Genomic DNA, 26,968 nt, shown 5'->3' with positions numbered 1-26,968 from the left:
CGAGCGAGAAGACTGCAGATGGCGTCCACGCCAAAGGAGCGTCGACAGTTCGAGACAGAAGAGGAACAGGAGGAATCCTTTTCCATCCAGGATTCAGACTCCGACGAGCTAGACTCTACAAAATCTGTGAGTAAGACGTCGAGATCAGAACTTAAAAAAGGAAAAAAAGCCCAGGGGACGCCACTGCCAACCGGCCATGGCTCCACCCAAATTCTCGGTGACCAACAATCGGCACCGAAAAAGGCCCATTCAGTGTCGAGATCGTCCGACTTCGGTCGAGACACCGGCACGCAGCCTCCTCGGGACCGAGAGAGTGCTAAACAGAAGCATCGGCACTGAGAGTTCGGTGTCGACACGGATCGACGCCGAGACAGTGGCGCCGAAGACCATAGAGGCCAAGAATTTTCGGCACAGAAAAAGAGGAAGGTTACCTCGGAGCCGAAAAAACAATCAACAGGGTTTTCGGAGCCGAAAGCGACATCAGACCCTGTTTCAGGCTCCTATACTGAAGAGCATTCTATGTCTTCACAAATGAAGAAACATAGATTTGAACAAGAACTGCAATCCACTGACGTGGATCACACGCAAAAGCGTATCTTTATTCAGCAGGGGACTGGGAAGATCAGTACCCTTCCACCTGTCAAACGAAAGAGAACGCTTCAGTTTACTCCTCAGCAACAAACAGCACAAAAGGTAACACCTCCTCCCTCGCCTCCACCTGTAACTCCGGCTTCGCCAACTTACACCCCGTCACATTCGCCAGCTCACACCGCCATGAGCCACGATGACCAAGATCAGGATGCGTGGGACTTGTACGACGCACCAGTGTCTGATAACAGCCCAGACACATACCCAACTAGGCCATCACCACCGGAAGACAGCACAGCCTACTCACAAGTGGTGGCTAGAGCAGCACTATTCCATAATGTGGAACTACACTCGGAACAAGTAGAGGATGATTTTTTATTTAACACCCTCTCTTCAACCCACAGCTCCTACCAAAGCCTGCCGATGCTCCCAGGCATGCTACGCCATGCAAAGGACATTTTCAAGGAGCCAGTTAAAAGTAGGGCAGTGACGCCTAGGGTGGACAAAAAGTATAAGGCGCCTCCTACGGACCCTGTATTCATCACCTCTCAGCTGCCACCAGATTCTGTGGTGGTAGGGGCTGCCAGAAAACGGGCAAATTCACACACTTCTGGGGATGCACCTCCCCCAGATAAAGAAAGCAGGAAGTTCGATGCAGCCGGGAAGAGGGTTGCTGTCCAAGCAGCAAACCAGTGGCGCATCGCAAATTCACAAGCGCTGCTAGCGCGATACGACAGAGCCCACTGTGATGAGATGCAGCATCTCATTGAACATCTCCCAAAAGATCTGCAAAAAAGAGCAAAACAGGTTGTTGAGGAGGGTCAAAACATTTCAAACAATCAAATACGCTCCTCCATGGATGCAGCAGACACGGCCGCAAGGACCATTAATACCTCGGTTACCATCCGTAGGCACGCATGGCTCAGAACGTCTGGATTCAAGCCAGAAATTCAGCAGGCAGTGCTTAACATGCCAGTAAACGAAAAACTTCTGTTCGGTCCGGAGGTCGACACAGCCATAGAAAAGCTCAAGAAGGACACTGACACTGCCAAGGCCATGGGCGCACTCTACTCCCCGCAGAGCAGAGGATCTTATAACACCTTCCGCAAAACACCTTTTAGAGGAGGGTTTCGGGGTCAGGCCACACAAGCTAGCACCTCACAGTCCGCACCGCCCACCTACCAGGGACAGTACAGGGGAGGTTTTCGGGGCCAGTATAGAGGGGGGCAATTCCCTAGGAATAGAGGAAGATTTCAAAGCCCCAAAACCACTACCAACAAGCAGTGACTCAAACGTCACTCACCCCTCCCACACAACACCAGTGGGGGGGAGGATACGTCAATATTACGAAGCATGGGACAAAATAACTACAGACACATGGGTCCTAGCAATTATCCAACATGGTTATTGCATAGAATTCCTGCAATTCCCTCCAGACATACCACCAAAATCACAAAATGTATCAAAATACCATTCACAGCTTCTAGAGATAGAAGTTCAAGCACTACTGCAAAAAAATGCAATAGAATTAGTACCAAGCACACAAATAAACACAGGAGTTTATTCACTGTACTTCTTGATACCAAAAAAGGACGAAACACTGAGACCAATTCTAGACCTCAGAGTAGTAAACACATTCATCAAATCAGACCACTTTCACATGGTCACACTACAAGAAGTGTTACCATTGCTCAAAAAACACAACTACATGACAACCCTAGACCTCAAAGACGCATATTTCCATATACCAATACATCAATCACACAGGAAATATCTAAGGTTTGTATTCAAAGGAATACATTACCAATTCAAAGTATTGCCTTTTGGTTTAACAACCGCTCCAAGAGTATTCACAAAATGCCTAGCAGTAGTCGCTGCACACATCAGAAGGCAGCAAATACATGTGTTCCCGTATCTAGACGACTGGCTAATCAAAACCAGTTCGCTCACACAATGCTCAAACCACACAAATCAAGTCATACAAACCCTCTACAAACTAGGGTTCACCGTCAACTTTGCAAAATCAAACATTCTGCCAAGCAAAGTACAGCAATATCTAGGAGCCATAATAGACACGACAAAAGGAGTAGCAACGCCAACTCCACAAAGGATCCACAATTTCAACAGAGTCATTCAACACATGTCTCCAAACCAAACAATACAAGCAAGAACAATACTACAGCTCCTAGGCATGATGTCCTCATGCATAGCCATTGTCCCAAACGCAAGACTGCACATGAGGCCCTTACAACAGTGCCTAGCCTCACAGTGGTCTCAAGCACAGGGTCACCTTCTAGATCTGGTGTTGCTAGACCGCCAAACTTACCTCTCGCTTCTATGGTGGAACAGTATAAATTTAAACATAGGGCGGCCTTTCCAAGACCCAGTGCCACAGTACGTAATAACAACAGATGCTTCCATGACAGGGTGGGGAGCACATCTCAATCAACACAACATAAGAGGACAATGGAACATACATCAAACAAAACTGCATATAAATCATCTAGAATTATTAGCAGTTTTTCAAGCACTAAAAGCTTTCCAACCAATCATAACCCACAAATACATCCTTGTCAAAACAGACAACATGACAACGATGTATTATCTAAACAAACAAGGAGGAACACATTCAACGCAGTTAAGCTTGTTAGCTCAAAAAATATGGAAGTGGGCAATCCACCATCAAATTGGTCTAATAGCACAGTTTATTCCGGGGATCCAGAATCAGCTGGCAGACAATCTCTCTCGAGATCACCAGCAAGTCCACGAATGGGAAATCCACCCACAGATTCTGAACACCTACTTCACACTCTGGGGAACACCACAAATAGACTTATTTGCAACAAAAGAGAACGCAAAATGCCAAAACTTCGCGTCCAGATACCCACACAAGCAATCCCAAGGCAATGCCCTATGGATGAACTGGTCAGGAATATTTGCTTACGCTTTTCCTCCTCTCCCTCTCCTTCCTTACCTAGTAAACAAATTGAGTCAAAACAAACTCAAACTCATTTTAATAGCACCAGCGTGGGCAAGACAACCCTGGTACACAACACTGCTAGATCTGTCTGTAGTACCACACATCAAACTGCCCAACAAACCAGATCTGTTAACGCAACACAACCAACAGATCAGACACCCGGACCCAGCATCGCTGAATCTAGCAATCTGGCTCCTGAAATCCTAGAACTCGGACACTTACAACTTAGCCAAGAGTGTATGGAAGTCATAAAGCAGGCCAGAAGGCCATCCACTAGACACTGCTACGCAAGTAAGTGGAAAAGATTTGTTTGGTACTGCCATCATAATCAGATACAACCACTAGACGCAACTCCAAAACATATAGTAAATTACTTGCTCCATTTACAAAAAGCAAAGCTAGCCTTCTCTTCTATTAAAATACACCTTGCAGCAATATCTGCATACCTGCAAACTACCTATTCAACTTCCTTGTATAGGATACCAGTTATCAAAGCATTCATAGAAGGGCTTAAAAGAATTATACCACCAAGAACACCACCTGTTCCTTCATGGAACCTAAACGTGGTTCTAACAAGACTCATGGGCCCACCTTTCGAACCCATGCACTCTTGCAGAATACAATTCCTAACCTGGAAAGTTGCCTTTCTCATCGCCATTACATCTCTAAGAAGAGTAAGTGAAATTCAAGCGTTCACAACACAAGAGCCTTTTATACAAATACATAGAAATAAGGTCGTCCTACGACCTAATCCAAAATTTTTACCAAAAGTTATTTCACCATTCCATCTAAATCAAACGGTAGAACTACCAGTTTTTTTCCCACAGCCAGATTCTGTGGCTGAAAGAGCACTACATACATTAGATGTCAAAAGAGCATTAATGTACTACATTGACAGAACAAAAAACATCAGAAAAACTAAACAGCTATTTATTGCATTCCAAAAACCTCATGCAGGTAACCCAATATCAAAACAAGGTATAGCCAGATGGATAGTTAAATGCATCCAAATCTGCTACCTTAAAGCAAAAAGACAACTGCCCATTACTCCCAGGGCACATTCAACAAGGAAAAAAGGTGCTTCAATGGCCTTTTTAGGAAACATCCCAATGCAGGAAATATGTAAGGCAGCCACTTGGTCTACGCCTCACACATTCACCAAACACTACTGTATAGATGTGCTAGCCGCACAACAAGCTACAGTAGGTCAAGCTGTATTAAGAACTCTATTTCAGACAACTTCTACTCCTACAGGCTAAACCACCGCTTATGGGGAACTAACTGCTTACTAGTCTATGCATACCATGTGTATCTACAGCGACAGATGCCATCGAACTGAAAATGTCGCTTACCCAGTGTACATCTGTTCGTGGCATCAGTCGCTGAGATTCACATGGACCCACCCACCTCCCCGGAAGCCTGTAGCAGTTCAGAAGTTACCTTCAATTTTGTACATTTGTATATATATTATTTAATCCTTTAATAGGTACATACTTACATTTTTCATTGCGCGGGCACTATTACTATAGTACAACTCCTACCTCACCCTCTGCGGGGAAAACAATCGAAGATGGAGTCGACGCCCATGCGCAATGAGCACAGAAGGAGGAGTCACTCGGTCCCGTGACTCGAAAACACTTCTTCGAAGAAAAACAACTTGTAACACTCCGACCCAACACCAGATGGCGAGCTCATGCATACCATGTGAATCTCAGCGACTGATGCCACGAACAGATGTACACTGGGTAAGTGACATTTTCATTCTGGTGAATACTGTAGCTACTTGCAGATTCCTCAACAATCCATTCCATCTCCCCTTTGATGATGGATAGGTATCGGCCTGGACATAATAAGGTTCCAATATTCTGTTATTGCACTACATATCTTACCTGTTGTCACTCTCATCTTTCTGCTTTATCAGTGTGGAAAAAAACGATGAGAAACTGCTGTTTTAATGACAGGCGGTGCTTTATGGAGGTGGGGGTGTCACAGAAACATCACTTCCATCACCCCCTATAGTTGGGCAAGAGCTTTAGAGACGTTTTCCTGATTAGTCTGACTCCTGGAGGAGTATCAAGAGGTGAGGAATCTGCAGGTAGATATAGAAGCCACCTGAAATATTGTTGCCGAAGATAAGTAACTTCTTAATGTAGAAATTGCAATTTATGTACTTTGGAAGAGGAGCTATGCAATAATTTGAGGCTTGTGTTGAACCCTATCTCTTAAGACAAAAGACAGTGATTTGTAAGGGGTGCCAACAAACCTTCTTTTTATTCTCAATGCCTTTTGTAAGTGCCCAGTCTGCTGAAAACAGTAACATAATGGCAGTCCCTCATGCAGCTGCTCCAGATGCCGACCTGGATTTTCTAGCAGTGGGGCACAAAAGGACTTTCAGGTGTCACATTCTTGCTAGTCGCATGTCATCACCTCTGTTTTGCCATCTAGGGGCAACACTGCATAATTTCCAAAGAAGTCAAGCTGATGGGGCGAAAATTATTGCAATTCCATAAAATGTTTAAGACTGATATATAAATTCAAATCAAATCAAACAAAACTTTATTCGGCTTTCAACGAGCCATAAAAGTGTCAAGTAATAGCACATTGGTAATAAATATATATATGAAGGGTTGTACATAAAATAAGTAAGATTATAAGACACATCCTTAATTCATTCAAGAACAGATATATATAAAACTTGATAAATATACATCGGTGCAAAGACGGGTTCAATTGCAGTGCTTTTTTTTTTTTTGGGGGGGTAAAGAGTTTGCCAGGAATTGCAGATTTTCAAGTAAGGTTAATTCAGTACACCCATAGACTTCCTTACAGAGAGTACTGTACATAAAAAATTTGCTAAAATTCCACATATTTCAATAGAGGATAAAATCTGTAAGCTAAAATACGCGTCGCGACACTTGCGCATATTAGTTGATCTTAAAAAAGGCAGTAAAAAGCGTTTTCTTGGTATATCATAAAATTTACAAAAGAGGACCACATGCATTGTAGATTGGGGAGCTTTCGCATCACATGGACATACTCTTAAGACTGTACTCCAGTCACACATAATCGGAAAAGTTACTAGCCGGTGGAAGATATTTAAGCGGAATCTTGTGAGAACAAATCGATGTCGGGGATTTACCACGCTTACTAGTTAGGGCTGGACTGAGTCCGTCGACAGAATTAGTTGGTTAAACATTACTGTTGTTTTTTTTTATTCCACTTCCCATCTCTGATCGTCCAAATACTTCAAAGTCAGAGCCCTCAAGTCTCTCCTGGTTATTTTTTCCAGTGATTGTGGGTTTAGATAATACGCTTCGCAGCCCATATTTTTGAAAAAGGTCATGATATATTTTAGCCAGGGAACTCTATACGAGTGTGTTAGATTCATACAATCGGATAGTATGGCCTGGTTTAGTCCGGTATGCTCAGAGGTCCACACTTTGTGCCATAATAATAAAGGCTGTATCTTGATTAAATCAGTTACAAAGTGGACCCCAAGTTCCGAATGGCTAATATATGATGACGTGCTATTTGGTGCCATTAGTAGATATCTCAGGAAGTCATTTTCCACCAACTGTATTGCATGGCAGTTTGTGTACCCCCAAATGCATGCTCCATAGGTAGCCGCCGGGATACATTTGGCTTTGTAGATTTTTACCATGTTTGACGGAGAGATTCCCCCTAGTTTTTTGGAGAAAATCTTCAAAGCCGCCGTTGTTTTAATAATCTGGTCTTTTTTTGTTTTCACACAGTGAGCCCAGGTGGCCTGTTTGTCAAACATTATGCCCAAATATAAGAAGGTGGGAGCTATCTTCACTTTGTCCTCTTGAATAGTAGTTTTATAGGGCTTACTCAGTTTCCTGCCACAGTTCATTATAAACGTTTTCGAGCGGTTAACTGTGAGGCCCAGGGCTGTCATGTAATTTATACAGGAGGTTAGGAGTTTTTGGAGGGCTAGCGGTGTCCTGGCCATGAGTACTGCATCGTCTGCGTAAAGGAGTGCAGGGACGGGGCGGTTACCTATTTGTGGGAGATCTTTACATTTGTTTATCAATTTATTTTCTAGGTTATTTATATATAATGAAAATAGTAGTGGTGCTAAAACACAGCCTTGACGCACCCCTTTGTATATACCAAAAGACTTAGTGCATTCCCCTCTTATCCCGTACCTTACACTTGCTCCACACCCAGTATACAGTTCTCTTATAAAGTGGACTATTGTTGGTTCAACTCCCATACTTGTTAGGATGTCCCATAACTTTTCATGCAGGACACAGTCGAATGCTGAGGACAAGTCTATAAAGGCCAGATGCAAATTACCCTCTCTAGTCTTCGTATACTTCCCCACTAGAATAGTTAAGTTCAGAGCCTGTTCCACTGTGCCTAGTCCTGTGCGGAAGCCATACTGCACTGGGGATAAAATATTATTTTCTTCCGCCCATATTTGGAGTCTGTTTAAAATTATTCTCCCTGCTAATTTGGCTGATGTATCAAGGAGGGAGATTGGCCTATAACAGGCTGGGTTTAGACGATCGCCCTTTTTGTATATGGGTATGATGATAGAATGACGCCATGTTGATGGTGGGCCCTGTGAGCAAATGGCCCTCAGTACCTGCGTCAGTAGGGGGCCCCATAAGTCAATGTTAGCTTTATATAGATCAATTGGGACACCATCAGGCCCTGGCGCTTTCCCAGCTTTGCTTGTGTTTATGGCTTCTACTACCTCCCCTAAGGTAAACTGAGGTGATACTGCTAGGTGTCGAACTTCCTCAGGATCTGAGACTTTTAAAAGGTCCGGGGGAGCTCTGTCATTGGTTTGACAGTATATTTTAGAAAAGTATGTAATCCAGTCCTCTTCCGAAATTGCAATTTCCATGCTGGGGGTATTATTGGCCCCTAGAACGGGAGAATTTATTGTTTTCCAGAAGAGGGCGTTGTCTTTTGTCAGACTGGCTCTGTGTAGGTTGTCCCATGACTTCTCTCTCAAGGCGAGTTTCCTCTTTTTTGTGGCTATCTTGTATGCCTGTCTACAGGTGCGTATTTCAGACTGACATCTTATGGGGGCGCTTAGGGCTTTTTTAAATCTTGTGTGCGCTTTCGTGCAGTCGTGGTCGAACCAACCGATTTCCCTTTTCTTGCCCCCTGCCCCTCCAGTCCTAACCGTGAGGGCGTTTTTTACAGCATAGGTTATCTGTTGAAAGGCACTTAGGCGTTGTCCAGGGTCCGTGTCTTCACTAAGACAATCTAAGAACACTTGGGTATGTTCACGTAATATGTCTTTCAATAACGCCTGTGGGTCAGTCTGAGTCCATCTCAAAGTATAGCCATTACCCGGGGCTAGTTCAATATCGTTTGCCATCATTACATCTCTGGTTTTAGCCTGTGTGGGCGGGGTTAATGAAAGTTCCAAGCTTTGGGGGAAATGGTCGCTTATTGCAATATCGTGGATTGTATAGTTAGAAAAATAGTGTAAAAAATGTGTTGACATTAAAATATAATCAATGATTGTGTGTGCACCCCTTCCATTGAAGGTTGGTTTAAGCTGTAGTTCTTTAGTCAGTAATTCATTTACAAAAAACAAATTATATTTTTGAGCCACTGAATTCATTGCCTCTCCTTGAATGGTATGTGAGAAGTGCAATCCTAGGCCAAGATCTTCGGTATCCCAGCCACACACCTTTCCTGTAAGTTCCTTGCAGAGGTGTACGTTGAAGTCGCCCCCCCATATAATGAGGGTCTCGCGTCTATTGCTCGCGCATATTTCCTCTAGGTCCTCACCCATCTCTGTTAAAATTTTGGGGATTTCTCTGTGGATTGCATTATTATAGAAGTTGATGAGTATTAGGTGCGTGTTCTGATCCAAGTTACATTCAATCATTTGATAATAGGTTTTTGTAATTTGCATTTTTGGGTTATTTAGCCGTGCCTTGTTTGAGATATATGTGCATAAGCCTCCCTTTGGCCTGCCGTGATTAACCTGTACAGCTGGTGTATGGAATGTCTTATACCCATTTATGTGAACTGGATTTAGTGTCCAGGTCTCCTGAAGACAAATACAGGGAAAATCCCCGATGAAATTCACCCAGAGTTCGTTGTTGATCTTATTAGTTAGGCCTGCCACATTCCAATAGAGTATAGTTGTTCCCGTGTATTGATAGGGTTGAGGGTGCACCTCCTCTATAGATGGTAAAGGTTGTACATCGTCTTGAGTGTAGATTATTGGGGAGAGTTGGTTTCCCTGATTCGAACGAATATCTATGATGTTCCGATCGGGTGCCTTCTCTTGGGATACCTCGACGCTATTCTCAGTGGGTCTTTCTTTATTTACATCCGGGGCAAGGTCATATAGGGGATCTATCTGGTTCCTGTTTAGTCAGTCCAAATCTTCTAGCGTTTGAAGAGGTAGAAATCTATTACTAAGAGGATTATGGCCCAAGGTATTTAGTGCTTGTTCATTTACGGGTTGTAGGTTCCCAACATTACGCCCCGAAGATCTTGGATAAAAGAAACCCAGGGGTAGCAGTGAGATTCCTTGGCAAGTGACTTGTCTAGCGCCTAGTTTGTGGATGATGCTGTGGACCAGGTCTGGTGTCTTAAATGAAAGAACCACATAGTCTCCTTCAGCTACTTTTTCCCTGTTTCCTAGCCACTTGACTCTTCTTACCATTTTTATATCGTTAAATAAGGCCCCCACCCCCCCAGGACCCAAGCGTGTTCCTATCCAGTTCAGGGCCTTGTTCCTCAATGCCGGCCACGTTTCCCGGTATTGATCACCTATGGGGGGAACATTTGACAGGACCACGACATATGGAGTTGCCTCCGGAGGAAGATGTAAGTGATCACTAGGTATGTATGTGAAGTTCGGGGGTCTTGTTTCAATATGTTGGGACCTTCCTTTGTCTGTTTGGGGAGTATTTGTCCTAATTGGTGAGGAAGTATTGGGCAATGTGGAAGCTTGTTTATGATTAATAGTTAGTGCTGGTGGGAATGATTGTGTACTGGATGGGGGCTTGTGAATATGGAGTATATGGCTAGAACTTGCTGTTACGGAAGGTACCTGTGGTTTAATCAAAAGCCTTGGGAACGAGTGTGGGTCATTAGCCTTATCTATGAGTATGGGTTCGGAATTTCGCTCGAAGTTCGAATTTGGCAATATTATACTTGGGTTTTGTTTTAGGTCATGTAGAGCCTCTGGGTATAAAGACTTTACAGATCCCATACCTGCCTCGACCCTACACTCCACTACTTTTAAGCGTTCCAACAGGGAATCCAATTTGGCCCCAAATGATAAGCTCATACTATTTATTAGGTCACAGAGGTTGGCTAGGAGAGATCTAGTCATGTCTGCTGGTTTAATTAGGAGTTTCTTCCGAGCTGACTTCTTTAAGGGCTTTCTATCGAGTGTGGGTACCGAGTCATTCTTTAAAGATTTTTTAGGGGTGTTGCCTGCCTTCTCTGGCGGCGGCTTCCTTTGTCGTTTGGCTACAGGTGAAAGGTCATCTAGTGAGAGGATTGAGTCTGAAATATTTTGAATGCATCCATTTTTATCTATTACATCTCTGTTCAATGCATCATTATTACACCTTGTAGAATCATCAGTTATCACTACGTCCGTTAGGGATTGGGTATTATGGTCTTTGGATGTCAGGATTTTCCCCTCTACGTTAGCAATTTGTTTGTCTATCATACCCATAGCCCCTGAAATGTATTTTAATATAGAAGTACTATCTTTTAAGCTTGGAGGGTGACTCAGTTTTGTGTGCTTCCTTTTCCCCATATTTTTATATGGTGTCTCTCTGAATCCGGTGTGAGGAGAGATGGGGTATTTGTTAATTATATGGACCAGGATAACACCAACCCAACTAAAATAATTATACGATTTGGCAGAAAGTGGAAATATATAGAGAGCACTTTGCCGAGTGTAACAGTCTGATTGAGTATGAATTTAGAATTTAAGAAGAAGAAAGATAAGAAAAGAAAAGAAAAGGATAAAAATAAATTGTCACTTGATTATCCCGCGTATAGTGGCTCCTGGGATGTTCCTGCACTTGGTGTCCCACCAAAGGCTGAGGCAAAACCCGAGGTTTCCCAGAGAGAAGCCACTGGCCGGGTCAAAATGGGCAATAGTTCCTGTGTCCTCTCAGTTCCAGTTAGAATATCTCCTTCCTTTGTGGGCTAGGGCCCTCGGGGGGCAAGTGAAAGGGGGGGGGCCCAGCCCAGCCTCTTCCGGGCAATGACGGGCGAGGACGGGCCCGCCCTTGGCCCGGGCGCGTCCCGCGCAGCGGGAGCGCGACGTAGATTTAAAGGGCTCCTGCCCTTTGATGTTTTCCCCGCGACGTAGATTAAAGGGCTCCTGCCCTTTGATGTTTTCCCCCAGGCTGGTGAGCGCTACCCGCGGCGGCGGGAGCGCGACGTAGATTTAAAGGGCTCCTGCCCTTTGATGTTTTCCCCGCGACGTAGATTAAAGGGCTCCTGCCCTTTGATGTTTTCCCCCAGGCTGGTGAGCGCTACCCCTCATGCTGAATTGGCACCGCTTTTCACTGATTTTGTGTTCTTGGTAGCATGGTGCACTTGCTGGCAGTTGTCATTCGTGTAATCGTTTCATTATCTTTATTGATGTTTTAGGAAATTATTGCTACTGTTGTGTGAGGCCAGAGTGTTTTACATTGGTGTATTTTAACATAAGTGTGAGAAAGTCATCCTTTGTTGCCCTTATCAATCCCAATTTTCTGTCTGACACTGGTGGTTTTTGACTCTGACTATGCCTTATTCCCTGCTAACCGAACCCAGTGCTCTGTTTCAAAGGTATATGCAAATTAGGCATAATTATAACTGGCATGACAACCTACCTTTAAGTCCCTAGTATATATGTAAGGCATGTAGGTTTAGGCACCCACCAGATTTATTGCATTTAAGTATGCACACTGCTTTTAAATTACATTTAAACTACCTTATTTTTGCATATGTCACCCGTAAGGTCTCCCCTAGGTGTCCCAGGGGTTGGGTGCCTTGTGACTATATGCAGGAACATTATAAAAGATGTTTTAATTGCCTTGGTGAGGGACATTTTTTCCAATTTATTTGTTCTCAATTGTAGTGCATTAGCTCAATAGGCTAACATGGGAGTACTTTATTAAAGTATAACTATTGTTAAGAACATGTTAAGTCATTCTTGGACTTAACATGAAAATAGGAATAAATCCAACTACCTGCCACTGTTACCTTTATTATAACTATCACAGAAAATAGGTTATAGAACTTGTTTTTCTGATGAGCCAAAATCCAACCTTTCATGAGCCGGTCTCTGATTAGCCAGCCTCTGCCATGCTGAGCCAAGCTGCCTTAATGAGGTCTGAAATGGCCTGCTTTGAGACAGTGGGACATCTGGTGGTTGGAGATCTGCAACCTGCAGAGTAAAAGGAAGTAAGGGGGCTGGGTAGCCAGACTGGCCCTTAAAGAGGGAATGACAGGACAAGACAGAGGCTCACCCCCACTTCCTGCCATCCCAGCCTGATGGGAGCCACAGCAATTAGATTAGCAGAGGGGGGCTGGGGCGGGGGAAGTATTAAGGAAATTTAGCCCCACCAGTGGGATGGCTAAGCCAGATCGTAACCCCCAGGAGCGCTTTTCCCCATTTTGTATTTTGACAGAAAAGTGCTTTCTGGGATTGATTTTTGCCACACTTCGCAGGAAGTGGTCACCCCAGAGGGTGGCGCCCTGCACCCCATTGGGTGCCCAGGTGCTTGCCAGCTCAGGAACACTGAATAAATGTGGAAGAGTTGCCCAGCAACTCAGATCCCTGCTTGAAACTACAAGGAGAACACCCCCTGCCCTGCTGGAACCGTGGTCTGCACCCCAAAGGACTGGACTCCGGATGACTTCACCTGCTGCACACTGAGGAACTAAAACTTTAATAACTTTTCTTGGCTTCAAGAGAGTGAAGGAGCGGACTCCCTGAAAGCAACAGGTTAAAAAAGCTTCATCTGCACCATCTCCACCAAAAGGAACCCAGCTGACTACTTTCAAATGGACTTTTAAAGATCTGACAGGTGCATTCTGGAAAACGTAGTATCAACATCTCAAGTGCCTTCTCATAGTTTCTAGACCCTTGGATTGGTGTTGTTGACCCCAGGAGATCCAAAGAAAGACCCAGAAGTTTGGAGCAACTTTGGGGGCAAAAAGCTCCATAAAGTAACCGCCCTGTCGACGAGAGTCAAGCCACCGACATCGAACCGCAACCCAGCCTGAATTTCAGGTTTGACCTGCTAAAGCTCCAGAGTTTTTCCCCAGTCCACTAGATTTCCAAGAGTTGACCGGGACCCTGCGCTGAGCCAAGCCACCAATGTTGCATCGAATCCCGCTTGACGAGGAGCCTAGCCTGACAATGAGAGAAAAAGCTCTAGAAAAGTAAGTCAGTAGGTAAAAACTTGACCAGGCCCTACCACTAAGTGTATATGACCCGCGTTCCATCACAGTTGGCCTGAAACTTTGCCCCAGTCTAGGGCGACCAGATGTTCCAAGTGGCGCTTTTGACTTTTAGGCACTCGAAAACATTTATCCTTTAAAAATTCATAGCTCCGGTGTAGGAGGCTGGCTTAGGTGAGGCACCCTATACTGAGTCCAGGCAACCCTTAGTGATTCTAGATACCCAGAGCTCTCAGGGGGTAGCTGTGTAGAGCAGCTAAGGCTTATCCAGAAGGGTGTAAAGCAGTTGCAAATACCACACAAGTCAGTGTGTGATCTACACACAGGAAAGAATCACACCAGTGTTAGAAAAATTATATATTATTTATTATAACACACACATTAAACTAACTTTGATATACTCTCCTAACCGGAGATATGTTCATACAAAAATATACTTAGAAAAAAGTTTGTACAGGCATATAATAACATGTGCCTCTATAATGGGGCTGAACCATATACTAAGTAAATGGAATGCGAGAATCATTCCCAGTCCAAACTACCACCCAAGGACTCTTAGGACTGGGAAGCACAGGACCACCCAAAGTAAGTAGATAGGATTCCCCAGGCGCCCATGTGCAGAGTTGTAAGCTGCTGTCGTGACCCATGGACCACGTCGGTGAAACCCAGGTGTGGATTTCTGAAGAAGCAGACCTAAGGAAAGAGGAGACAGAGACCAGACCACCTGGCGGTGCCCAGGCGGCGCAGGAGGGCAATGCCCACCCTTCTTAGAGATGCTTTTCTGTTGGATGGTGGTCAAAGAAGGGCACCTGTGGAGTCCAGGAAATTCAGGAAGACCCCTAGAGTCGTCTACAAACTGTCCCACACCTGTCGTAGAATTGCAGAGGGGTCAGTGGCCAGCGGGACCACCAACAAGCCATGGCAAATACAGGGAAGAGTTGCACGAAGTTTGCAGGATTTATGGGGACCAGCAAGGTCCAGGTGACCCAACCTTTGCAGGAAGGTCAGGGCCTGCCCTCAGCAGGCAGAAGAGCCAGGAGGAATTCATGGAGCCCCCAGAAGGACCCTCTGGCAGCGGGCACAGGGAGTCACAGTGAGGTTTCAACAGCATAGCAAAGAGGGATGCCCATGTCGCAGGAGTTGCAGAGAGGACGTTATTATTGGAGCTGTAGAGTGCTGGACGCCCTGGCTTCTTGGAGCTGTGAGGTCTTCGGACTGAAGAGCCAAGAAGCCTTGGCAGCGACAAACAGATTCAGTGCATGGGGTTTCCAGCCAAGCAGCTCCAGCGAGGGACCACATACTTGTCAGTTGCAAAGAAGACGGGTCTAACTTCTGGAGTGCCACAGGAGCAGCACCTGTGTTGTAGAGCCTTGAATAGTCCGTGGGACTTCAGGATTCACAAACCGGTCATCGTCGTTGAGATGCCTGCGGATGCAGGGGAGTGACTCCTTCAATAGGGAAATACCTTCTTGATTTCCTAATTGCAGGCAGTGTTCCTGTGACTTTGGAGGATGCACAGCCATGGGGGTTGCAGAAGTCTTGCAGAACTTGGAAACAAAGTTGCAGTAGGAGCCCTCCTACTGGTTACAGTCTTGCTCTTAGTTCCAATGAAGAACAGCAGCGGTTGCGGTGTCCTCGTTGCAGAAGTATCTTGCAGAGGAGACTTGTAGCCGGTTCCTGAACTCTTGCAGACAAACCTGAGGTCCCATCCTTGTCCTCAGGAGAGCCCTTTATTAACTCAGGAAGGATGTTGGACACTAACTGCAGTGACCCCCTATCAAGGGGGGGTGTCAGGGACGTCACCTATCTAGACTAACAAGTCAGATGCTCCCAGGGGCCTCTGCTCATCTTGTTTCCAAGATGGCATAATCAAATGGCCAACTGGCAGAGCTCTGCGCACCTCCCTAGGGAAGGAGCTAGACAGGGAAGGGGTGGGGGTCACTCCCCTGTCCTTTGCATGGTTTTGCCAGACTTGGAACCGGGTGCTCCGGGCACTGGAATAAACCGGTTTATGCAAGGAGGGCACCAAATGTGCCCGTCAAAGCAGTCTAATGGCGCTCAGAGTCACCCCCTACCCCAGCCTAGTGACTCCTATTTCTAAAGGAGAGGTTGTCACACCTCTCCTATACAGGAAATCCTTTGTTCTGCCTTCCCCTGCCCAAGTTAAGCTCAGCTCAGCAGCAGGAGGGCAGAAAGGTGTCTCAGGTCAGCAGCAGCACAGGCTGGCATGGAGACCCTGGAAGGCTGTATTCGCACATATGAGGGATCCCCTAGGGAACCCCCAGAGTACACTGTATCATGAAGCTAGCACTGGAATCAGTGTAGTTGAATGATTCCAACATGTTTGATAACAAGCATGCATACGTTTGGTGAGGCCATTATGTAGTTGGACATCTCGTGTTGACCAGTGTCCACTACATACCTTAAGATGTCTTCACCCACAATTACAAAGCCCAGAAAATGGAGTATTGGGCTTGTAGGGGCACCTCTGCTCATGCAGGAGTGTACTCACACTAAGAACCATGTACCCTGCCCTTGGGCTGAGGGGGCTACCTTAGGGGTGACTTATAGGGTCAGAGTGCAGTGACCATGATAAAAGTCAGTATATCTGCGGTGAAAGAAGCATGCACCATGTCAACCAGGCTGCAACCAGGCTGCAATGGCAGGCCTGTAGTCACAGTTTGCGTGGGCCCCCATGGGTGTCAGAGTACATGCTGCAGCCCATGTGGAACCACTGGTGTACCTATGCCCTTGGTACCTAAGTACCATATACTGTTGTGGGGCGTAAAAGTTACTTACCAACTCAATGTAGGGGAGAGAACACTGACACTGGGGTCCTGGTTAACAGGATCCCAGTGTACTACAGTCTAAACACACTAGCCTTACCCAGATGAGTCTTGATTTTCTAAGTGGAAATATCTGGAAACTCCATATGCGTTGGGATGGGTACTCTTTTTTTTTCTCTGAAAAGTCCATCCCCTGGTGGGAAATGGACCACCTCAAACGTTTTGGATTTTCACCCTTCATCTGTTTAAGCCATAAGAGGGGCTTGTGATCTGTCTGAACAATTAAGTGAGTGCCAAACAGGTATGGCCTCAATTTCTTCAAGGCCCAGACCACAGCAAAAGCCTCCCTCTATTTAGCTGACCAATGTTTCCCTCTGGGGGTCAACCTTCTGCTGATAAAAGCTGCTGGTTGATCCTGGCCCACTTCATTAAGTTGGGATAGTACTGCTTCTATTCCTGTTTCCGAAGCATCTGTCCGAACAATTAATCGTTTTGCGTAGTCGGTGCTTTTAAGAATTGAAGCTGAGCACATGGCCTTTTTCAGGGCATCAAAGGCCTCTTGCCAGCTATCTGTCCAGTTTACCTTTTTAGGCATTTTTTTTTTTAGACTTGAGATCATTCAGGGGTGTCACAATGGGCCCACACTCCTTCACAAATCTCCTGTACTACCCAGTCAGGCCCAGAAAAGCTGTTACCCGAGTCTGAGTAGTGGGAGCAACCCAATCCACAATGGTTTGGATTTAGCTCTGTAAAGGTTGAACCTGGCTTCCACCTACCAGGTGTAAACAAGTAAACAACTTTGCTGTGCCCTATCTGGCATTTACTTGCCTTGATAGTTAGGCCTGACTTTTTCAAGGCCTCAAGTACACTTCGGAGGTAGACCAAGTGATCTTGCCAGGTGAAGCTAAAGACGACAATATCATGTAGATATGCTGCACTGAAGTCTTCCAGGCCTGCCAGAACTTGATTCACCAACCTCCGAAATGTGGTAGGTGCATTTTGCAAACCAAAGGGCATTACAGTAAACTGGAAGTGCCCACCAGGAGTGGAAAATGCATTTTTTGGTTTGGTAGCATCTGTTAACCTGATCTGCCAATAACCTGCAGTCAAGTCAAAAGTGGTGAGATACGTGGCTGCAGCCAGAGTATCAACAAGTTCATCTGCCCTGGGGATAGGATGGGCATGAGTCTTAGTGACTGCACTGAGACCTCTCTAGTTTACACAGAACCTCATCTCTTTCTTTCTACTATGGGAATGAGTTTTGGGTAGAAAGACTACAGGACTATCCCAAAGGCTCTCTGGAGGCTCAGTAACTCCAAACTTTAGCATCTTGTGGACCTTTGCTTACATCATATCTCACTACTTATATTTGCCAGGCCAGAGATAAGTCTATGGTAAAAACGTATTATTGTTGAGAATAACCATTCAAGCTATGTAGAAACATGAAACAGTTTGGCATAACAACAGTAACCTATAATTCATTCTGCAAATAAGAAAACTGCATAGATTTATACATGACTGTTTCCAGAAACACTAGCGTGCCCTACAACTTTATCTGATAGAAACTTCTAGTTGCAGATTCCTTACCTTAGAATTTCCCCAGGCGTCAGACTCGATCCAGAGATTTTTTCTTCGAGCAGTACCCCTGTGCGCCGTTAGGTGGCGTCGGTCGGCTCTGCTGGCGTTGTTGGTGTCGCCGTGATGATGTCGCAGTCGTATAAAGGCGCCACCCTGGCGCGCTGACGTCAGTTCTTTACTTTCCACCCAGCCTATACGCAGATCCGGAGAAGAGCTAACATGTTGTCGAATTCGTTTTTGACGAGTTTTGGTTTGCATCGAGGGATAAGACCGGATTTAAGCCCTGTGACTCCTGTCACTGCATGATGTCAGTGACGGATCCGCACCTCGAGTTCCTCTGGTGTAGCGCAACCACGATCCGAAGTCATGCTCTGAGTGTCGGGCCATGAACCCAAAAGCTTTCAGGGAGCGATCCCTGAAGCTCCTGGCGGCCCGACACTCGATTCTGCCTCGTTCCCGGTCCAGTTTGAGAGACAGGTCAGGAGACCGGTCGCAGAGTCACCAACATTGTTCTTTGTCCAAGTCATCTAGACATTCGGCTAAGAAGAAGAAGTCGAAGAAGACGAAACGTTCTTCGACTAGCACCACGCGGTACAGGAAGAGCGTCTATGCTCTAGGCCTCCATCCTCAGACCCTCAGTCTGGGTCCGCCCTGCACCTCCCTGATTTTCTGGGAGCCGGGGCTACCCCTGCCCAACTTAAGGAGTTCTATGAGGCCATGCGCCTCATATTTGGGGAGCCCAGCCCACCTTCGGGCCTTGGGGAGTCAGTGAGGCCCTCCTCGGGTTCAAAGTCGGCGACTTCGGTCCCGTATCCGGAGGGCACCTCAGGATCTGCTTCCAGATCCATCCCGATGCCAGTCGTGCCAATGCGACCTACCTCGGCGTCGGGTGAGACGTCGATGCCCCCAGCACAGATTGGGCCCACAGTCAGTCGATCCTGTACTCATACCTGACGACCCGGAGCCAGAACATCATCGCTCAACGCCGATTCCATTTTTCATGGGCTCTGCTGTGCCCAGGGTCGATCCTGAACCCTATTACTATGGGTATGGATACAGGAATAGTGTAGAGGGATCGCTGGACCCTTTAGAAGACCAGCATCAGCCTGAACTGGACTGGGTACAGGATTTGGGTGATGCCAGTGGGTTGGACACCTCCCCTGACACTGGCATGTTTTCTCCCTGTACTGTGGCTACGAAGGAGGGACCGTCCTATTCTATGGTGGTGAGAAAAGGGGGCTGAGGTTTTGAACCTTGAGCTTCCTTCTGTGGAGGTCAGACCTAACCTCCTGACCGAAGTGCTTCAGCCTGGGGCCTCCAACTCGGAACCCCTTTTCCCCTTCAACGATTCACTTAACGGACGTCCTACTGCGGACCTGGTCCAAACCCAGCACAGGGGCTCCTGTGAATAGGACGATTGCCTGCCGCCATTTGCCTGCACTGAATGACCCAAATTTCCTTACCCAGCACCCTACGCCTGAGAGCCTTGTCATCGAGGCTTCATCATCCTCATTCCCTACTGCTCACCCGGACAGGGAATAAAAAAGACTGGACAATTTAGGGAAGAAGATGTTTTCTTCTGCCAGTCTAGCGCTGTGGTCCGTGAACACCGCATGCCTTTTGAGACACTTTTCCCATACTCTCTGAGATACAGTTGCGCAAGTACTGCCTCAAGTTCCAAAAGAGGCCTGGAACGTTCTCTCCCAAGCCATGACAGATTGGAGAGGACGCAGCCAAGTTCATGATCCGTTGTGGACTGGATATGACCAACTAACTAGGCAGATCCGTTGCATCGACGGTGGCACTGAGATGCCATGCCTGGTTGAGGACGTCTGGCTTTTCGGGGGATGTCCAGCAATCCTTGATGGACATGCCCTTTGATGGCACTCATCTCGGAGGGATACTACACTATTCCTGTATCCATACCCATAGTAATAGGGTCTTCGGAGACAAGGCGGACTCAGCGCTCGAGCTCTTTAAGGATTCCCGGGCTACGGCTCAGTCCCTTGGCCTTGCAGCCGTTCCTCGCCCCCCTCAGTCCGCCTCTTGCTCCATTTGTGGCTACAGAAGGAGCACTCAACCGCGTCCATTTCCACTGGGCCACTGACCCACGCATGCTGTACAGTGCCCTGCACGGACACGTGATCCACCGAGCTTGTGGATCAGGGAGTCAGCAGGCCACCCAGTCCACCCCGACCCCTCCTCTGCCTCAAAACCTTCCTAGTCTGTTAGGACATCCGGGACCAGCTGGCGGCAGAATTTGCCATCATCTGCCCCACTGGGAATCCATTACCACAGACAGGTGGATTTTACAGATCGTCCGAAGGGGCTACTACCTCCCCTTCAAGACTTATACTCCAGCCATGCACCATCATTCGATCACCTGTCCAAGGATCATTTGGCACTTCTCCGCGAGGAAGTCAAAGCTCTCTTGGCCAAGGGAGCCATAGAGAGGGTCCCTGAGCCAGAAGTAGGTTGTGGTTGCTATTCCCGCTACTTTCTGGTGCCCAAAAAGGACAAGGGCCTTCGCCCTATCCTAGACCTCCGGTCCCTCAATCGCTTCCTCAAGAAGAAGTTCAAGATGTTAACAATGGCTCAGGTCCTTTCTGCCCTGGATCCTGGAGACTGGATGTTTGCATTGGACTTGCAAGACGGCTATTTCCACATTCCGGTCCTGCCGGCCCACAGACGTTACCTACGATTTGTGGTAGGTCACGAGCACTTTCAGATCACCGTGCTCCCCTTTGGCCTTACCAGTGCCCCTCGGTGTTCACGAAAGTGATAGTAGTGGTTGCCGGTCATCTGCGCAGGTTAGAGGTTCCAGTCTTCCCCTACCTCAACGTCTGTCTGTTGAAGGCGGACACGCTCCAGAAAGTCGCCTCCCACCTCCAGACTATGGCGAACCTCCTGCATTTTCTGGGGTTCACTATCAACGTGCCGAAGTCACACCTGACTCCCTCTCAGACGCTCCCTTTCATCGGAGCTGATCTAGATACAGTGCAATTTCGGGCTTATCCTCCCAAAAAGCGAGTCCAGGATATTCGGGCTATGATACCGATGTTTCAGCCTCTATCCTGGATTTGCTGAGAATGACTCTGAGGCTGCTAGGCCTCATGGCCTCCGGCATCCTGCTGGTCCAACATGACAGATGGCATATGCGGGCTCTGCAGTGAAACCTGAAGTTCCAGTGGGCTCTGCATCAGGGGAATCTTTCCGACATGGTTCAGATCTCGAAGGGAACTGTGAAAGACCTGCAGTGGTGGCTGTTGAATCCAGATTGGATCAATGTCAGATCCCTCTCCCTTCCCCATCTAGCTCACACAGTAGTGACAGATGCATCACTCTGGGGATAGGACGGCCACATGGGAGAGGCAGAGATCAGAAGCCTCTGGTCTTCAGCGGAATCCGGGCTCCACATCAACCTTTACGAGCTCTGGGCGATTTGATTGCATTGAAAGCACTCCTTCCCTCTCTCAAAGGGAAAGTGGTGCAGGTGTTCACCGACAACACCACCGCCATTTGGTAGTGCAACAAGCAGGGCAGAGTGGGGTCGTGGACCCTTCATCAAGAGGCTCTTCGCCTCTGGACATGGCTGGATCGGCAGGGCATTTCCCTGGTGGTTCAGCATCTGGCGGGCTCCCTGAACATCAGAGCAGACGAACTCAGCCGTCAATGCGTAGTCGATCACGAATGGCATCTCCATCTGGAGGTGGCGCAAGGTCTCTTTCAGCAGTGGGGAGAGCCTTGGTTAGATCTGTTCGCCTCCCCAGAGAAAGCGCATGTCAGGTGTTTTGCGCGTTGGAGCTTCCAAGGCGGCACTCACCCAGCGATGCTCTTGTCACGAGTGGAACTCAGGCCTCCTGTACACCTTCCCGCCAATACCACTTCTGCCCAGAGTTCTGAAGAAGATCAGGCAAGACCGGGCCCAAATTATCTTGGTGGCTTCGGACTGGGCACAAAGAGTCTGGTATCCCGAGCTCTTGAGCATGGCCATGGATCCTCTGATCAGACTGACCCTTCGGGAGGATCTTCTGTCGCAGCAGCAGGGGACGGTTATCCACCCGAATCTGTCCAGTCTCTGCATCCTTGCGTGGAGATTGAGCGGCAACAGTTGACGGCTTTTGACCTTCTACCCAAAGTCTGTAATGTCATCTTGGCTGCCAGGTGTCCTTCCACCAAAACGGTATACGCCTGTCGTTGGAAGACATTTGTGGCATGTTGTAGCAACAAATCTGTTGATCCCCTCTCTGCACCTCTCTCAGAGGTTCTCCTGTTTATTCTCTCTCTTGCCCAGCAGGGCTCTGCTCTGGGCACCCTCAAGGGATATTTGTCTGCCATATTTGCCTTCTTACGGCTACCAGACCAACCTTCCTCTTTTCAAATCTCCCATGTTTCCTCCTGTCCCATTCATCATGCCCCAGTGGAATTTGAACTCAGTTCCACATACCTCCTGTGCGCCCCTTTCGAGCCACTCCACAACTGTCCTTTACGGGTCTTAGCCCTTAAAACAGCTTTCTTGATTGTCATCACCTCTGCTTGCAGAGTAAGTGAGCTTCAGGCTCTTTCTTCGAAGCCACCATTCCTAGTGGTGCATCCTGACGAAGTGGTGCTTCATACCTGGGCTTCCTTTCTTCCCAATGTAGGTAACGCCCATCCACGTAGGCCAATCTATCACCTTGCATACTTTTTTCGCATCCCCACATCCCTCTCATGAGGAAGCGGGACTCCACCGTCTGGATCCAAAAAGAGCGTTGACGTTCTACCTAGATAGTACCAAAGATTTCCCGTGGATGATCAACTCTGTGGGATATGTGGGTGTGAAGAAAGAGAAGGCGGTGCAGAAAAGTACCATCTCGCAGTGGGTAGTCCTCTGCATCAAGATGTGCTACGCTTTGGCGAAAAAGCAACCCCCTGAGGGTTTGCACACTCATTCTACCAGAACAACTGCTGCTACCACAGTGTTAGCACGTGGAATTCCAGTCCTTGATATCTGTCAGGCCGCAACGTCGGCGTCCTTACATACGTTTACCAAGTATTACTGCCTGGACAGTCAGGTCCGCAGGGACGGCTATTTTAGCCGTTCAGTCCTGCAGGACTTTTTGGTGTGATTTTAGTTCGCAGCCCACCACCGGGGATGGTATTGCTCGGGTATCTATTCTAAGGTAAGGAATCTGCAACTAAAAGTCTCTGTCAGATGTACAAGTTACTTACCTTCGGTAACGATATATCTGGTAGAGACATATTCTAGTTGCGGATTCCTTACTGACCCACACATCCTCCTCGCACTGCCAACTGATTTCTAGGGACAGGTGCTTCCTTCTAAGGCCCCTAGTTTTGGCGCACAATTCTCAGTGTTCTTCATGGCTCTGTGCGTGGAAAGTCATGAAGGAAACAGATGTCAGTGTGCCGGGGTGGCCCCTATATACAACCGCGATGTCATCACGGCGACCACAACACCAACGACGCCCGCGGAGTCGACTGACTCCACCTAACGGCGCACACTGCTCGAAGAGAAAATCTCCGGATCAAGTCTGACGCCTGAGGAAACTCTAAGATAGGGAATCTGCAACTAGAATATGTCTCTACCAGATATATCGTTACCGAAGGTAAGTAACTTTTACTTTACAACTTTTTGACAACAATGAATAAACATAAGAAGTCGACCACTTTAAAAGCATTCACACTCTCACTGCTTGCTGCCCATTGCCACTTCTGCACCCAGGTAACGTGACATATGACACACCATGTTGTGTAATTAATGAATACTTGCCCTGACGGCTGATCCTAGATGAGACTGACGATCCCAACCCAGCCAATAGCTGAAGAGTCACGCCCCACTCTCACGCTGTGTCCATGCTTTATTGTGCACTGACCTAACATTACTTCAACGCTCGAATAAACCGATAGCTTAAGAAGGCTGACTAACCCGAAACCTCTTTCTCAATGTGATATTAATATGATGCATTTTTTGAGAATACATTAACCTGGTGAAAGCAGTCTCTCGACAGGCCTAAATATGTTCATATGCCCAGCAGAATTTCTGGACGTTTTTAGAGGTATTTCACGTCATTCTTTCCAGTTCAGTTTGTCAGTAGCCGCACGATTTTACACCCGCACAAATTATAGGCACTTCTGTCTACACATTGTAGCGCCCAAGACTCTGATGGCCCTTGGGTGCCTCTCTCTGATTATATTTTGTGTTGGTATGAGGAAGGGGGATTACAAGACAATGCGTTTAATGTTCTCTGCTTTTGAGTCTGTGTACTGTCTGCCTGCAGACAGGCAGGGATATTTTTCGGGGCCATGGCTTTCTGTACTGACACCCTGTGTTAAATGTGCTATTAAATGCTGTACTGTTCTAATCCTACCTTATGTGCCTTGACTGTGCAAGCGCTTTACGCACCATTGAACGAAGAGGCATTTGCGTCAGAGAGGTACAGCCACATTTGCTGCACGAGGGGTTAGACCAGTGCCACTTAATCTAGGACCCTGTCTAGAATTGCTTTGCCGTGAAACAGCACTAATTATGTACATTTTACAAATCCCAGTTTGGTGGATGCAGTTTCATGAAAAAAACGCTCAGTCCCACAACTGCTGTGGCATATTCTGTATATGTTTGAATAAAGTGTGTCAGTATGCTTGTAATTGGTGCAACAAGTATATCACGTACACTGTATTGCAGATGCCTTCATAATCGTATGATTTTTAATTTATTTTTTACTGTAGGTGTGGCTTACATTTTAAAACTATTAGATCAGTACCAGGAGTTTGACTCATTGCATTGGTTCCAGTCTGCGAGAGAGAAGTATTTGAAAGAGAAAAAAGCAGTTGTTAAGCAACAGAATGTGCAGTCTACTAACCAAGATGAAAAATTACTCCAGACGATGAACCTTACTCAGAAGAGGTTGGATGTCTATTTACAGGTATACTTCACTGTTGTATTGTTCAAATGCCCACTTTATCTTTTCAATCTATTTTATTCCAGTGCGATTTTAAACTTTGCAATGAGAAAAACTGTTTCTTATAATGCTTCTTGCCCCATATCAACATGCACATTTTATCGTGGGTAACTAGATAAAGCTGCCCGAGAAACTGTGCTTTCAGCCAATCGAAAAGCAGCAAGTATGTCCCGTGTATGGTGTCTGACTATACAGACCACGTGATGCTGTCATCCTAGCGGTTGTTGATCAGTTTCCCCTTCCACATAAGCCTGGGTCTTTATTTGGGAATGCATTAATTAGGCCTTGGTTCCTATTCTTAATATTTACTGTTGTTTTCCTTATGCCTTGATCTATATTTGTTTCTCGGTGTGTGCCTTATTTGGTCCGGCGTTAGCCAAAATCCATTTTTAAGTTTACCATAATAATATGTGTAATAATACACTTACTGAAGCGGCTTTTAGCCACTTCCCTTTACCCATTGGTTTGTTGTTGTCATTCCCATTTTGCTTCCACCTGGACAGCGTGGAGTGAATGGTTCATCCTTCTTAAGCCTCTGGTTAACGTCACTTTGAGTGACTGCATTTTGCTCTTTCACAAGGTGGTCATCTGGACACAATCTAACTCCATTTAGTGCCATTGTTGCCTGTCTCCTTCCTTTGCTGTTGTATATTCCTTTTGAAATGACTGCTGGTATTTCACAGTGTACCATATTGCATTCCTGGACTCGATTTCACCTATGTTTTTTTAATTAACTTTGTCCTGGTAAAAAACCAACCTTATTTGCAGCACACTTGTAACCGTTTTACTTACACATAGGTGGATTGTAATTTGGATTTTAGTATCCAATACTTGATATTGTGAACCCTCTTTCCTTCCTTATTTCTATCTTCTCGCTTTCCTTTTCATTTTGTTCTTTACCTTCTTTGTCCTTCTTTCTTTTTTGTATTTCTCCATTTCATTTTTTTCTTTTTTCCTCTTCCTTTATTCTTTCCTCCTTTCTTTCTTTTTTGCCTTCTTTCCTTACAGGGAGTGCAGAATTATTAGGCAAATGAGTATTTTGACCACATCATCCTCTTTATGCATGTTGTCTTACTCCAAGCTGTATAGGCTCGAAAGCCTACTACCAATTAAGCATATTAGGTGATGTGCATCTCTGTAATGAGAAGGGGTGTGGTCTAATGACATCAACACCCTATATCAGGTGTGCATAATTATTAGGCAACTTCCTTTCCTTTGGCAAAATGGGTCAAAAGAAGTACTTGACAGGCTCAGAAAAGTCAAAAATAGTGAGATATCTTGCAGAGGGATGCAGCACTCTTAAAATTGCAAAGCTTCTGAAGCGTGATCATCGAACAATCAAGCGTTTCATTCAAAATAGTCAACAGGGTCGCAAGAAGCGTGTGGAAAAACCAAGGCGCAAAATAACTGCCCATGAACTGAGAAAAGTCAAGCGTGCAGCTGCCACGATGCCACTTGCCACCAGTTTGGCCATATTTCAGAGCTGCAACATCACTGGAGTGCCCAAAAGCACAAGGTGTGCAATACTCAGAGACATGGCCAAGGTAAGAAAGGCTGAAAGACGACCACCACTGAACAAGACACACAAGCTGAAACGTCAAGACTGGGCCAAGAAATATCTCAAGACTGATTTTTATAAGGTTTTATGGACT

General features: G+C 46.4%; 1 protein-coding gene across 1 annotated transcript in view; it reads left to right on the top strand.

The window, feature by feature from the left end:
• Positions 1-26,968, top strand: part of WASHC4 (WASH complex subunit 4) — a 923,504-nt gene that overhangs the window by 772,398 nt on the left and 124,138 nt on the right. Inside the window, exon 31 of the mRNA XM_069228973.1 lies at positions 25,084-25,280. Within this exon, the coding sequence (XP_069085074.1) occupies positions 25,084-25,280 (197 nt within the window). The remainder of the gene's footprint in view (positions 1-25,083; positions 25,281-26,968) is intronic.

This window comes from Pleurodeles waltl, chromosome 4_1 (genome assembly GCF_031143425.1).
Source record: "Pleurodeles waltl isolate 20211129_DDA chromosome 4_1, aPleWal1.hap1.20221129, whole genome shotgun sequence".
Lineage (NCBI taxonomy): Eukaryota > Metazoa > Chordata > Amphibia > Caudata > Salamandridae > Pleurodeles > Pleurodeles waltl.
Note: the sequence above shows the minus strand (reverse complement) of the source record. Positions and strands in the feature narration are given on the sequence as shown.